We start from the raw sequence: 14,119 nt of genomic DNA on the forward strand, positions 1-14,119 counted from the left end.
ACAGTAAAAAGTTGAAACCCAAGTTAAAATCGTGAAATAAACCATCATAAAATATACTACCAATGTTTGCTGATATTGTATGTGGTATATACAATATCAGCAAAAATTGCAATGAATTTATTTAAGCTTTCTATGAAATATGTATAAATATAAACTGGATGATATCATAACAAAACAAATCTTTTTATATCAGCAGTTGATTTAATGAAAACTAAATTCTCAGGGGAGACACAAGTGAATCAGCTTGTAGCTAAATTTGTTTATGTAACATCTGGTCATTATATAAATTAAGACCACTGACACTCACCCATAACTAATCTACTGCCTAGAAAGAAATTTTTTGACATCTTCCATTCACCCACGTGTGAACTGAGTTTTCACATCAGTAATAAGGATAATAACCTATATCACCACATGCAAATCACTCATTTCAACCTCCTACAAAAATCTCATCCTGATTTTTGTGCATCTCCAAAGCCCTAAAAAGTAGTCTATTAATAATTAGGGCTGTGCCAATAACTGATATATCACAATAAATTTTTACAATATCAGTATTTTAGATTTTAGAATGTCAATACCAATATTGTAAACATTTATTAGTTTTGATTTGATATAACCCCCTCCAGTACTTTTAACATACTAGTACAATTTCCTGACAGCTAGAGAAATTATTATGTTAAAAGAAGTAGAGTTGATGATTATAATTAACAGCTACTAAATCACTAATACTTGCCATTGACAACAAATACCAATATTCAAAGTTGTCAATAAAAGTTGGTATTTTATCAATTTTAGTATTTGTCTAGAATATCGATAATATTCAGTATTTGATATTTTTCAGTATTTATTAAATTTATCAATTATCAATATATTGAACGAACCTCGGTATCAAATGCAATAGCAATATAAAATTTTGGTTTAGCACATTCCTATTAATAATATATATCATTGATGAGACAATTCCACAAATTTGGTAACATTTTACAGTTTGTCATTAGTCACTGTGCATCAATGAAAGTGTTTGAGAACTTATTCAACTGAACTCCAATAGAGATTTTTGTATTGTTATTTTTAAAGAACATGGAGTTGTTCTTTAAAAATAACAAATAGAGTTGCATTATAAATGTCTATTTTACATTAAATTAACTGTGTGAAAAAGATAGTTTTACTGCTTTCTGTAATAACTGAAAAAAGATTCAAAACTTTTTTCATTTTTATTAACTATTAGCAGTAGTGATTGCAAATTTACCGGATATTACATTACCGGTAATTCGGTAATTATATTTGGAATTACCGGTTTATCAGTAATTTACCGGTAAAATCGTATTAAGAAATGATTTAAAACGAAACTGAATTACTGACAGAATTATTGAACAACCATTTATTTTTAAGTTTTCTATCAGTTTAGACCAGCGGTTCTCCAACCAGTGGTCCGCAAAAGCTAAAATATAGTCTGCGAAAGATTTAAAACTTTTATTCATTTTAAATTATTATTCCCACATTGATACAAACTGAATTTAATTTTTACTAAAAGTGTTATGTTTTCTATCATAATAGTACTGTTAAAGCATGTTACTCTTGAGTTTAATCAAAACTTTTAACATAAGTAATCGTTAAAGTTTATTTGTAGATCAACACAGTTTATTTTTCTTAAACCTTGTGGTCCCTGCTAACAACAATGAAATCAAGTGTCCCTGGTCAAAAAAAGGTTGGGAACCGCTGGTTTACACAAACAATATTCTTATAATAGTAATTATTATGACATAACAGACATTGAAATAATGCTAATTATTAATCATGTTTTTCTTTATTTTGAAAGTAGGCTCTTAAAAAACATAATACATTTAGGCTCTCGTCATCTAATCTAGATCTAATTTTCGTACAAATGTCAGCTGCGTTGGAGAAAGCTCTCTCGGAATCAATACTAGTCGGATGTACTATCATTAGAGCATTGAAAACCTTTTTAAGATGCGTTCCTTGTATTTTTTGCTCTACGAAATAATTCATTTCTTTTTTAACTATATCTCTCACACTTTTAAATTTACTAATATTACTGTTATCAGTGTCTACGCTTGTTTGATGTTTAATGAATAAATCCAATTTCTCTTTCATTGTTAAATTTGAGTTCTTTATTGTAGATTTTGTTCTCGTGTCGACGTGAGAAGTTGATGGTGTGGTAAGCAATGAACACCTCTCACCAGCATCTGAGTCTGAACTAATTTCAGCGACATTGACAGGTCTTGATTCGTTTTTATTTTCTGATAAGTGCTTAATTATCTCTACAATTCCATTTAAAATTGTATTTTTGTCAACATCGTTGAATATTTCGTGTGACTTATGTTTAATTTTTCTGGGTTATGTAGACACATTAAAATATCAGAGTAAATGGTTCGTCTCTCACATGAAAAATAATTTCTATCTCCAGTTCGTTACACAGAAAGAAATCCTGCTTTGATAGTTCTTCTATCAGAAATTTTAATGTTAGATCTGCAACGTACAAATTTGTGTTTTCGCAACACAATGATTCGACTGCTACTTTTATAGGTTGTAATGAGTGTATTGTATTAAACAGCAATTCAAGTTCATCTTCAGAAAAGGTTATATCTGAACGAATATCAATTAGACTTTTTCTGACAGAATTTCGGACCTCTGAAAAACGTTCCAGCATGGTCAACATACTGCTCCAACGTGTTTTTGAGTCTAATAGTAGAGTTAATTCTTTTTCTAATTCAACTTTAATATGCTTCTGAAGAATGTCATTTTTGAGTGGTAATTTTTGAAATGTTTTAACTACATTTCATATTTTCTTAATTAAAAGATTTAAAGTTTCATTTTGAAAAACATCCCTGTGAAACTTAGTGTCATCAAGGCTTTCCTGTATTACTTCAAATCCTCCATCATCAGATTCATTGTCTGAGGTTTTGCAATCTTCCTCATCCAGTTTCGAATGTATGGGTTCAGTACTGTTTTCTTTAACATGGCCTTTTTTGTGTAGAACTTTCGCTACTGCTAAATGTAAGCCGTGAGCAAAGCACACTTGGCTGTTTACATTGATTAATCTTGACACTTTTTCATCACTGCAGCTCCGTCCGTGACAATTGAAATTAGGTTGTTATAATCAACATTGAATTCTTTTAATCTGACATTTAAAATTTCAATGCATTTTTCAGCACACACAGATCCATGTGCGCGAATCAAACCAAGATTCCAAAATTTGTTACTTGCATGGAGATTGACATTCATATATCGACGGTTGTTAAGTGATGTCCATTCGTCACAAGATATACTGAAAGATTCTCTTCGAACCTTTCATTCCGATATACCTTTAATAATCTTATCCTGAATTTTTTTTTCCAAATTCAGTGATCATTCTTTTAATCGAATGAGGAGATTTGGAAAGATTCACATATCTGCTTGCAGAATTTGGAGAATGGCAATCCGTAAACTGAAGCCATACGAGATAATACTATAGGCAAAGACTCGTCATTTTCTTTCTTGAAAAATGTAGTTATTTTTTTATTATATTCATTTTGAGCACTTTTTCCGGCTGTCTCCTCAGATTTTCTTTTCAGTAAGTTTATATCATGACGTCGTATGAGGTGATTATGCAGCCCACTAGTACTTCCTCCGACTGCTTTGATTGTTTTAAAGCACATTTTGCACACTCCAGCATCTCTTTCTGTTGTGCGATTGAAGTAATCCCACGGCAAATTTTTACTCATTACTACAATAAATGTAAAACAGACTGTATTAGAGAAAATGGTATTTTTTATTTTTATTTATCTTTTTATCTATAACTATTTTTATATTTATATTAATGTGTTCTTTTGTTTCTGTTTCAATTAATCTCACAATAAAGATTCCAATAACTGAATTTTACAAAATCTGAATTCAATGTGTGATGTTCATTGTGAAAGGGTGCACACAAAGATACATATACAAAAAAACAATATCGTTATTTCATGTGATGAACGACGTTCTTTGAATTCTAACTCTCCTCAGTCGAAAAATTAATTTTTACATATTACGCTAACAACAAAATTTGATTTAGAAAAATCCACAACTTATATTAGGTTTGCGACAAAGAATATATATTGATATCTTCGGGACTGCGATAACACAAAGAAAAGAATTAATTCTAGGGCCTTAAAACTAATTAAATACTAAGTAAGAAGGGAAATGATAGATGTAAAGAGGATTAAGAGATAAATCTATAGGAAAGTGGGTACCCGTTCTTATACGTGGTCTGGGCGTGGTGACAATCCTGATCCTTGTTTCTTACACAAAAATATGATCGCTGTCTTGTCTTCACTACAAAAATCTCTGTGGCGTTTTCTATTAGTCTCTATTTTCACTCTTGAACCAAAAAGTGACCGTTTCTCTTTCCAACTTAGCCCTCGGGGCTTCTTATTTTCTTTTGTTCTATAGATTAGTCACCAGCCCCCAAGAGGCGAGTTAAGAAGGAACATTGTAGAAGGGACAGAACAATGAAACAAAGAAGAAATAAAAGAAGCTATATACTCAATTAAAAATAAAAATATATATATATATAATATGGTGTACTGCCACAAGCTTCATAAAGCACAAACCAATAAACAAGAATATTACTTACTATGTAAGTCGTGTTTTCAGTCAGCACGTATTTATGAACTATCAAGACTTTGTAAAAAGTTTCCTTTTGCATCTCAGCTATCTTGAAAACAAAAACAAGACCCATTTTGGAGTATAATATAGGGAATCAAGTTATAAACAGACTAGAAAATTGCTTTTAGTAACCTTAAATTACAAATGGAATGACCCATTACAACCTGCACTGTTTTCTCGCTATGGTATGAGGTGAAAGAAAAAAGAATTCTTCCCACGGGAAATATCCGTGGGAATTTTAGAAAATAAATATTGGATTAATTAAGATGGTTTTTACCAAAATACCGGTAAAAAAAATTAATTACCGGTAAATTTACCGGGGTATAATTTTCCTATTCTACCGGTATATCGGTAAACCGGTTACCAGTAATGCAATCACTAATTAGCAGTATAGGGATGAATAAATGCAACACAAAATATGAACATTATTGTTATATGTTTAAAATTCCTTCCACATTAACTCCATAAAACTTAAATGTTTCACATTTTGAATAATGTTACTTGTTTTGATTTTGCTGTGGCAGCTTCAGATTCAAGGACAGGCCAGCTCTATAATTTTCTCAACAGCGATGTTATTTGTCTGCATAGCAAATTCTTCCAAAGCAGAAACTTTATCTGAAAAAAGCTGAACTTTTCATATCAATTACTTGATATTTTATGCCATCTCCTACTCCATTAATAGTTGATACAGGATCATCATCAGATTGGATAACTTTTTCAAAGTTTTGAAACCAGGTTCTCTAAAAAGATTGGAGTTGACATTAGTGTAGTGGATCAATGATATCATTTTCAAGTTAAACCATTAAAGTCTTCAGATAACTTATGACTTCCTGCAATCTTCTCAATAGCAAGTGGGTTGTTTAGAAAGGATTCAATATCGACATCAGCTTTGATGAAGCACAGTCAAATATTACATACTGCACAGCTGCCATACTCCATTATACTGCACCAAGTATGAATATTGACTTCAACAACTCATTAGCAGACTGGCTGTTCTCCATATTTGCAATTAGAGACTATAAAACAAGTTTTGTGCAGTATAACTTCACAGATACAACGACTGGCTGGTTGATCAGTTCAGATATGTTGGTTGTGCTTGCCAGAAAGATCAACTTAATGTTTGATAACTGCAGGTTTAGATAACAAATAGCATTATCAAAAAACAAACAGATCTTTTTTTCTTTTCCAATTTTTTGTTGAATGTGCAAAACCACTCATCCATTACTGCTAATGACATCTAGACCTATAAGAACACTTCCAAACCTAGAATCCAGTTAAAAGAAGAAAAACATTTATTGTGAAACAAACATTTATAAACAGTTTGGTCTTAGTACATTTATTGTTTTTTTATGATTTTTTATTATCTATAGTCATTTAAATTTTTATATATGTTATTTTCCTTCTGTATTCGTTTTAATTTCTAATATATTAGCAGGTAAGCTCAGCATTGCCCAGGCCAAAAATAAGAATAGACATATCAAACATCCCTAATTCTAAGAAACTGTACCATTCAAAACCGAATATCAAATGGTAATCTGCCAACAAATCAAATTTTGCGAAAACAGACCAAATATTTAAATTCAGCACCCTCAAAAACTACTTAAAAACTTGTGCAGGCCAGTAATTTAAAAAACTTATGCAAGATATGTTAGAAAAGTTACTACAAGAATTCTTACTACCATATTTTTGCGGAATGATTAGTGTGCCAGTCTATCCGAGGAGACTATGAAATCAGATATATCCATATGGTAAAAGCCAGCATGCCAATTTAAGTGAGGTTATACATCCCTCTCTAGAGGGTGCATTAAAAAATCTAATGTGTTACATCACATAAAAACAAACAAGTTTTTATTCTAAAACTGTGAAGCTGTCATCTGAAACTGTGAAACTGTAGTTTTTGATGTAATATCAAAAACTACAATTATGTTTAATTTTTTCATCTTGTCTTCTTTCTAACAAAGTAAGATACTTGTGGAATTCCAAAAGTGCTTTTTTTATGTGTATTTTATTGTTATTTGATTCAAAACCATAAAAATAAACACATTAAATTTAAGAAACTCCCTGTAAATTATCTCAGCTTACACCATTAACATCAATTTTGTGTGAAATTTGAAAGATGTTATTTTTAAGGTCAGGGTAGATGGTCAGTGTAGCCCACACTGACTAACTACTACTACTACTACTACTACTGTCAATAAATCATTAATTGTTTTATTGTCTTGCAAACGAAAACTCTCTTCCTGATTTTAAGTCAGTCAAATTACAATGTTATTATTTTATTGTACTTGGAAGAATGTTTTCTTTAATGTTTAATTAACTAGGTTTGTTAGATCTGATTAATTTTATATTTTAGTCACAGTTTAACTGGCATGCCAATAACCCCCATTTTTATGCGGCATGTCAGCATTCCTCGAAAATATGATAAGATAACTTATTGTAGTGTATATTCTAACATCCAACTGGACACAAAATGTGTAATGGGAATTTGAATCATGCAGAGAGAATCCCATATTTGTGCAGTAATTGTCTGATTCTGGGTTTTATAAGTATTTCTTTCTTTTGGTTATGTTAAAGTTAAAATATTTACCTAAATTACAGTGTATGAGAAAACCTGTTCAAAATGAAACCTGAATAAAATGGAAAATATTCTTTGGAATAGAGCAATTTTCTATGTTGAAAAAGAACCTGTTTAAAATGGAAACCTACCAAACCATTAAAAATTTTCAGTACCATGTGATTCTGGTTTTACACAGGTTTTACTATATATTTTATTTGGCCCATGAAAAAGAACTATGGAAGGAATGTTGGTAGGATTTACCATTTCAATCAATTATATACAATAGATATTTTTATGTAGCCACACTTCAATATTGTCATTTAAATCTATAATCCACAACCACAGTGCACTTATTGTATAGTAAATTGTATCAAATGCAGGTGCACAGTGCACACTGTTCATGTCTAATAATTAAGATTGAATGGTTACTGAAATAAATAAATAATTATACAAATGTAAGATTTGTGCTATTGTCCTTATTTTCCACTTAGGTCTTTTAGAACAGCTTAAGGCTAGGATTTATCAGCTTGGCCAAAACAAAACTGATATTTGTGCAATAGGAAAAAACCTTAGAATAAAGTCTGACTTATTGACAATTTTTAGCTGTTGCTTAGTATCATATGTAGATCCATCCTATTGCCAATATCCTTTTTTTTGTATGATTTATATAATGTATACAGTTATCCCTTCTTAATGCAGGCTTTGATTAACACACTAAATTAATTGTAGCAATCTCTTTATATACATGGCAGAAGTTTTAATTTACATGGCTTTACCAGCTGTCTTTACTTAACATAGATACCATATTTTAATTAACACAATTTTCATATATGCAGTAGGATTGAGGGATTAATTAATCATGGATTCCTGTACTGTATTTCATACATTGAAAGATATTACATTTAGGGTTTTGACAAAAATGGTGTAGCTAGTACAGTAACCTATACTTTTGCCATAGGTTATATATATACTGTATCCACATTTCAGTTCTAACCTATCAGTAGTTTACTGTGTACTTGGGAAGGTTGACTTACATTGCAAGTATTTAAACCAGAATTTTGAGATTAAAATCTTGAGGTTGACTTATATGCCAGGTCGACTTATACTCTAGCACATGTGGTATGTCACCACTGAGCTCAGAAAGGATCATCATATTTGAAATACAGGTTTAATGTACAAAATATTTTAAACATTTCAAATAGAATGATACTATAATGGAACAGATGTTTAAACAGAATCTGTTCAAATTCTGCATGTGTTCTACACACATTCTACATTGCCTAAAGATGATATTAATGCAATATTAAAAATGCTTGTGAGTCTTGTCTAATATTAAAGTTTTTTCTAATTCCAAATGACAGTTTGTTTTTCACATTTCTATTACAATCTTGGCATGCTGTGTGTTATTAAATTTGATTCACCATGAACTTCCCTATCAAGTTTATCAATCCTCTTGATGTCCTCTCGCTCACAAAATTACTGTTAATTTTTCCTCCTCTTTCAATCTGTACGTTTCCATATTCAACGGTTGACTCAATGGTGAGAAAATGACATTTCTAAACGGACTATTGAGTTCTCCATTGAGACATCAGTACTGTTTTACCATTGAGCTTAAGTCTCAACGACCTGAAAGACCATTGAGTATTCAACAAACAAACATGGTGGTTTCCATGTAAAAGTAAATTTTGCTTATAGAAACTATCCATTCGCTCTTGCTGTGGATGCTGTAATAGCAGACAGATTAATGAACAATCTGTATATGATAAAACATGTGATTGCACAATTATGTTGGATAATTTGGTCAATATTGAAATATTAAGCTTTTTTTCATAAACAAACTACCTCCACAAATTTGTCCAAAACTGATTACGACAGATATTTGGCCCTCTAAGTCTTCCTAATAATATAAATATTCAAGAAATTCAAATTATTAAAGAAGGACCCAGTATACAAGAAAATAATACAGATAAGGGTTCATTTGAATAAAAGGATTTATTCAAATAATGGTTAAGCGAGTTACTTTAATTATTTAGCAAAACAGTCACAACTGTTGCCTTCTTCTTAATTAAGTTGACCATCATGAAAAGTGCCCTTTCAACAAAAATGTTTCTTTTTTCTACAAAATGTGATGTCAATCGTTCAACAGAGGGACTCAACAGAAAATTCACTGTTGAGGCAACCAGTGACTATAGAAGCGTAAGGAATAATAACCAAACAAGACTGTATTTCTTTATTTGGATTCTTCTTACACCAATCTTTCATCACTGGTCATTTCTTTTCTATTCTTATGTATATGCTTTTGTTATGAAAGTGTAATCAAACATAGTTCAAAGATAAAAACCAATCCCAAAGAAACAAAAGACAAAGAGAGCAAGAAATCTGTTGAAAGTAATAACAGCACTATTAGTATGCCACAAAAGCCACTGCAAATTTGTTTTTACATGAAAGACCAATGTCTCTGAATTGATCTTTTAGTCAGTGTCAGTGTTCATTCATAGCTTCCATCATCATATCTTCTAAGCAAGGTTTAATCCTAAAGGATGTGTCACAAGAAAAAGTGTCAAAATATAAGTAGAAACAGAAAATATTTTCTAATATTTTTATTCCATTTCCACATTAAGCAGTTTCTGCCTTATGCAGTTCTAATTAACATTAAAATTTCATAGACAACACTAATGCCACCAAAAATTTTCATCATCAGCAACATTCCTTCTTTAATAGGTTCCAACTTGAGCAGCTTTCACTATATTATGTAATAATTTCTTATCATTAATTTTAAAAAACTGTAATAATTCACTATATAAGCCAAAATCAAATGTTACATAATATATATTATATATACATAGAATACATATAGATACCCAATTTAATAATTTTAAAATTTTGCATAATTACAGTAGAGTCGTTTATCCGAACACCGGTTATCCGAAACGTTGGTTATCCGAATGCTTTCCAGTCAGACTGTGTCGTGCTGAATTTATACTGTGTCGTGCTGTGTCATGCACTTTTTATACTAGATTAACTTCTAAAGTATAATTTTTATGTTTTTATATTTTCAATATATTTATTTTGTTTGTACAAAATAAAGAAATAATTTTTAACGATACAATAGCCTTGATTATTATTATAAAAATTTTCGTTAGGCTTAAAATCGATGAAAATTCAACACAAAGCGACACGCAACAGAGAAAAATTTCAACATCAGATAGGTTAATATATTTTTTTGTACATAATCGGTTATCCAAAAAATCAGTTATCTGAACAACCCCAGTCCCCAATTGATTCGGATAAATGACTCTCTACTGTATTTTTTCTATAGTATTGCAATTTTTTATTCAAAGTATAAAATTTATTTTATTACAATACCTGTGAAAGTAACCTATTAATTGCTGTTACCACTTGACTAGTATCTGCATGAGGCATTTCTGTTCTAATTAATTTATCTGTAATTCCAGATGCATTGTCTTTACAGAGCTGAATTATCCTAAATAATTAATATCAGAAATATTACATTAATATAAAAAAACTACAGTATAATGTTGCAGGTTAAAACAAAAACAAAGTAAAATAAAAATATAAGTTAAAAATGATAAAATAAATACTTGATAATGAAAAACAATTATTATTATTAAATATTTAAGTTCAATAATCAAGATTATACCAAATTAATTACAAATTGATTTAATTTTATTTTATTCACTCCTATAAATAAAATAATCATCTTCTCATTAGCATAATTAACATTGTTTTTTCACAGGGTTGTGTTTTTCTTAATGTAGGAAAGAGAAAAGTTGTAAAATATTATAAATCATGTTTATAATTGTTTCTTTTCTAATATAATATATTATTAAAAAAAATTCCAAAAATCTGAAATGAAATTTTATGAAAATATAAAAAAACATACAACATTGAAGATATATACAAAAATTATTGCAATCTTCTTTAACATCCTTTCACAATCACTGGAACACAGGAAGAGCCTATAAAGAAGACTGCAAGAATTTTTTTATTTTTTTTTTGTCTCTCTTCAATATTGTATATATTTTACATTTTTTAAATATTTTGTTTCAATGTTTTCAACATTAAAACATGTATATGATACAGAAAAAAAAATTCTCTGTAAAAACACAAGTCAGTTAGAATGTATTTTAATTATGGTTTAGAATTAGTTGCTGTTATACCAAAAGATTCTTCTGGCTTATAATATCGTATAAAAATCACTTCAAGATTTATTTTCTGTTTAGTTAGGTTTCTATTTTGTAGTGTGTCTGTTTTAGATACATTTTATTGTATTTTATATTTTTAAATTCATAGCTGTATTAATTTCAATATGGCAAACAGTTAATATAAACTCTCTTTTATTTACAGAATTCACTCTAGCTTCAGCACCGGAGTAAAATCCACACTTCCTTAAACCTTTTATTATAAACTTCATTTATTTGTTTCATTGTTTAACATTGTTGTGGTTCTGAGTGTAGTTTGTTGAAATATTTATCAGCATAACACAAAAAAAATTGTTAAGTGAAACAAAGTAGCAAGAACAATATCTTCTTTGATGATATAGCAAAAGACTTTGCTGCACTTTTTTTTTTTTAAACCCACAATTCTGCAAACACTCCAACACTAATTGAAGAGAAACTGAAATGAATTTTTTCAGTAATATGCATAAATTTTGCTGAAGAGAACTATACCAGTAATTGACTATGCCAACTTTATTATTCAAGGAAATGAATTTCGAACCTTCTGCCCCTCTTCAGTTGTTTATTACAGATCTACTTAATTAAACAATAAATGCTATTTAATTCTAATACACCATACAGAATATACAATACATCCATTAAAAAATTTTTAATATAGTAAATTACCTTTGACTGTTTTTTAAAATTATAATAGTGACCACCGAATGAATCAACTTTGTATTCATAAATTAATAAATAAAATTTAAATTAAATTGACACGAAGCTACGATAAAATATTTTTTTTTTAAATTAAAAGGGTTGTATACCTGTATAAAAGTAAATGTAAAATGGTCTAAAAGGTTAATTAAAAAAGGGGTAAATAAAATTAAAATTAAATTAAGCTAACAACTTTATGAGCTTTTAGAAATCATTAAAATTAAAGTAAACCAATGAATTTAAACACAGGAATAGTCATCAGTGAGATCTGGCAGCCATTATTACATAATTAGCCAAGCCCATTGTGTGTCCCTTCCAACCTCCTTTCACTACCCAAAGTTTTATAATGCACTATATCTTGAATGAACTGGGTTGAGGAATATACAGTACAGTGAGTCACTAATACAATTTTAAAAAACAGTCAAAGGTAATTTACTGTATTAAAAATTTTTTAATGTGTGTATTGTATATTCTGTATGGTGTATTAGAATTATATAGCATTTATTGTTTAATTAAGTAGATCTGTAATAAACAACTGAAGAGGGACAGAAGGTCCAAAATGCATTTCCTAGAATAATAAAGTTGACATAGTCAATTACTATTATGTTCCTTATGTGATTAGTTCTCTTCGGCAAAATGTATGCTTATTACTAAAGGATCCATCAGGAAAACAAGTAAAAATTAAACAATAAAATGAATTTGCTCAATGGTCCAAAAAAACAGGTTATATAGTTGTCAAATTTAACTATCTCCATTGTAAAGTTTTAAGGGTGTAAAGTTTAAGTATATTATTCCTGTATATATGTTTTGCTTTTGTTAGCAAAAGCAAAAAAATACACACAGGTTTCAATCCTTTACTTAGGACCTATCTCAATATATCTTGCTAAAATTTTTAAGAAACATAATTATGTGCTACTTGTCTCACCATTACCATCACTACACAGATTTCTGTGCAATGACAGAGATAGTTTTACCATACTTGAGAGATAAGGCTATATAGAATTCCTTTCAAATTAAGATAGAGCACCAGCAATTAGTCCATCAGAACAGATTTCAACAAGCCATTTTCACAGGAAGTCATAAGATGACACCCATTCTAAATGATATAGGTTGCTTCACTCACATGATGGAAAAAATTATTACGCAACACCCCTTCTGGTAGTCAATCACATAGTGAAGCACTGTCAAGTCTTTAGAAGATGATAAGGAATCCATATTTCAGGTGCATATTTTCTACAAAATGCCTATTGTTGAGCTCACTTATCCTTTCTCAGTTGCCACATTTGTCCTACTCTTGATGAAGGAAAACCCAGTTGTCAACTGCTATAAACAATCGTGTGACCCACTAGTTGACTACTAGTTGAACAGCCCTTGATTAAGTTATTTTTTTTCATAATATAAAAAATGGTCTAATAGAAAACGTTTTTTCCATGACAAGTATAAAACAAATTTTATTTTCATATATGAATTTTGCTTTTTGTGTTACTACACATCGTAATAAAAAATATCAAAGTCCAAAACAGCTTTAAACAGTCGACTACTGGTGTCATTATCCTACATGTATTGTAAACTTTGTACTTATTATCATTGTCTAGATAACCCTTCAAAATTGTTTAAAATCCTAAGTTTTGCTGTACTAGGCTTTAAATTTATTTTTAATATGTTTATATACTTTTTAAGATCCATAGAACTATCAATAAATACCAAAGATCCCACTCTTACTGCTGACATGCATCACCATATTTTTTAGGTTTCTACCCAGTATGTGTCAAAGTTGTAAACAGATTTCATTTCTTTATTTGACTTTCTCCATACTATTGTTTTTCCATTAGGGGGCTGTCCATAAATTATATAATGTAGATATGAGTGGGTGGGTATGATGCATTTAAGGGAATGGGAGGTATTCATGTAATACTAAGGTCTCAATCCATAGATAACAGAATGATTCATTTTTGTTTCTGAAGTGTTTCATATGTTACATACACATGTAATTAATAAAATAATATAATATTCAGTATCCTGT

General features: G+C 29.7%; 1 protein-coding gene across 1 annotated transcript in view; it reads right to left on the minus strand.

Annotated features, from left to right (window-relative positions):
* Positions 1-14,119, minus strand: part of Polr3F (RNA polymerase III subunit F) — a 41,137-nt gene that overhangs the window by 25,769 nt on the left and 1,249 nt on the right. The window contains exon 2 of the mRNA XM_067280362.1: positions 10,568-10,685. Coding sequence (XP_067136463.1) covers positions 10,568-10,685 — 118 coding nt within the window. The remainder of the gene's footprint in view (positions 1-10,567; positions 10,686-14,119) is intronic.

This window comes from Centruroides vittatus, unplaced genomic scaffold (genome assembly GCF_030686945.1).
Source record: "Centruroides vittatus isolate TY-2023 unplaced genomic scaffold, ASM3068694v2 contig_883, whole genome shotgun sequence".
In the NCBI taxonomy this organism is placed as follows: domain Eukaryota; kingdom Metazoa; phylum Arthropoda; class Arachnida; order Scorpiones; family Buthidae; genus Centruroides; species Centruroides vittatus.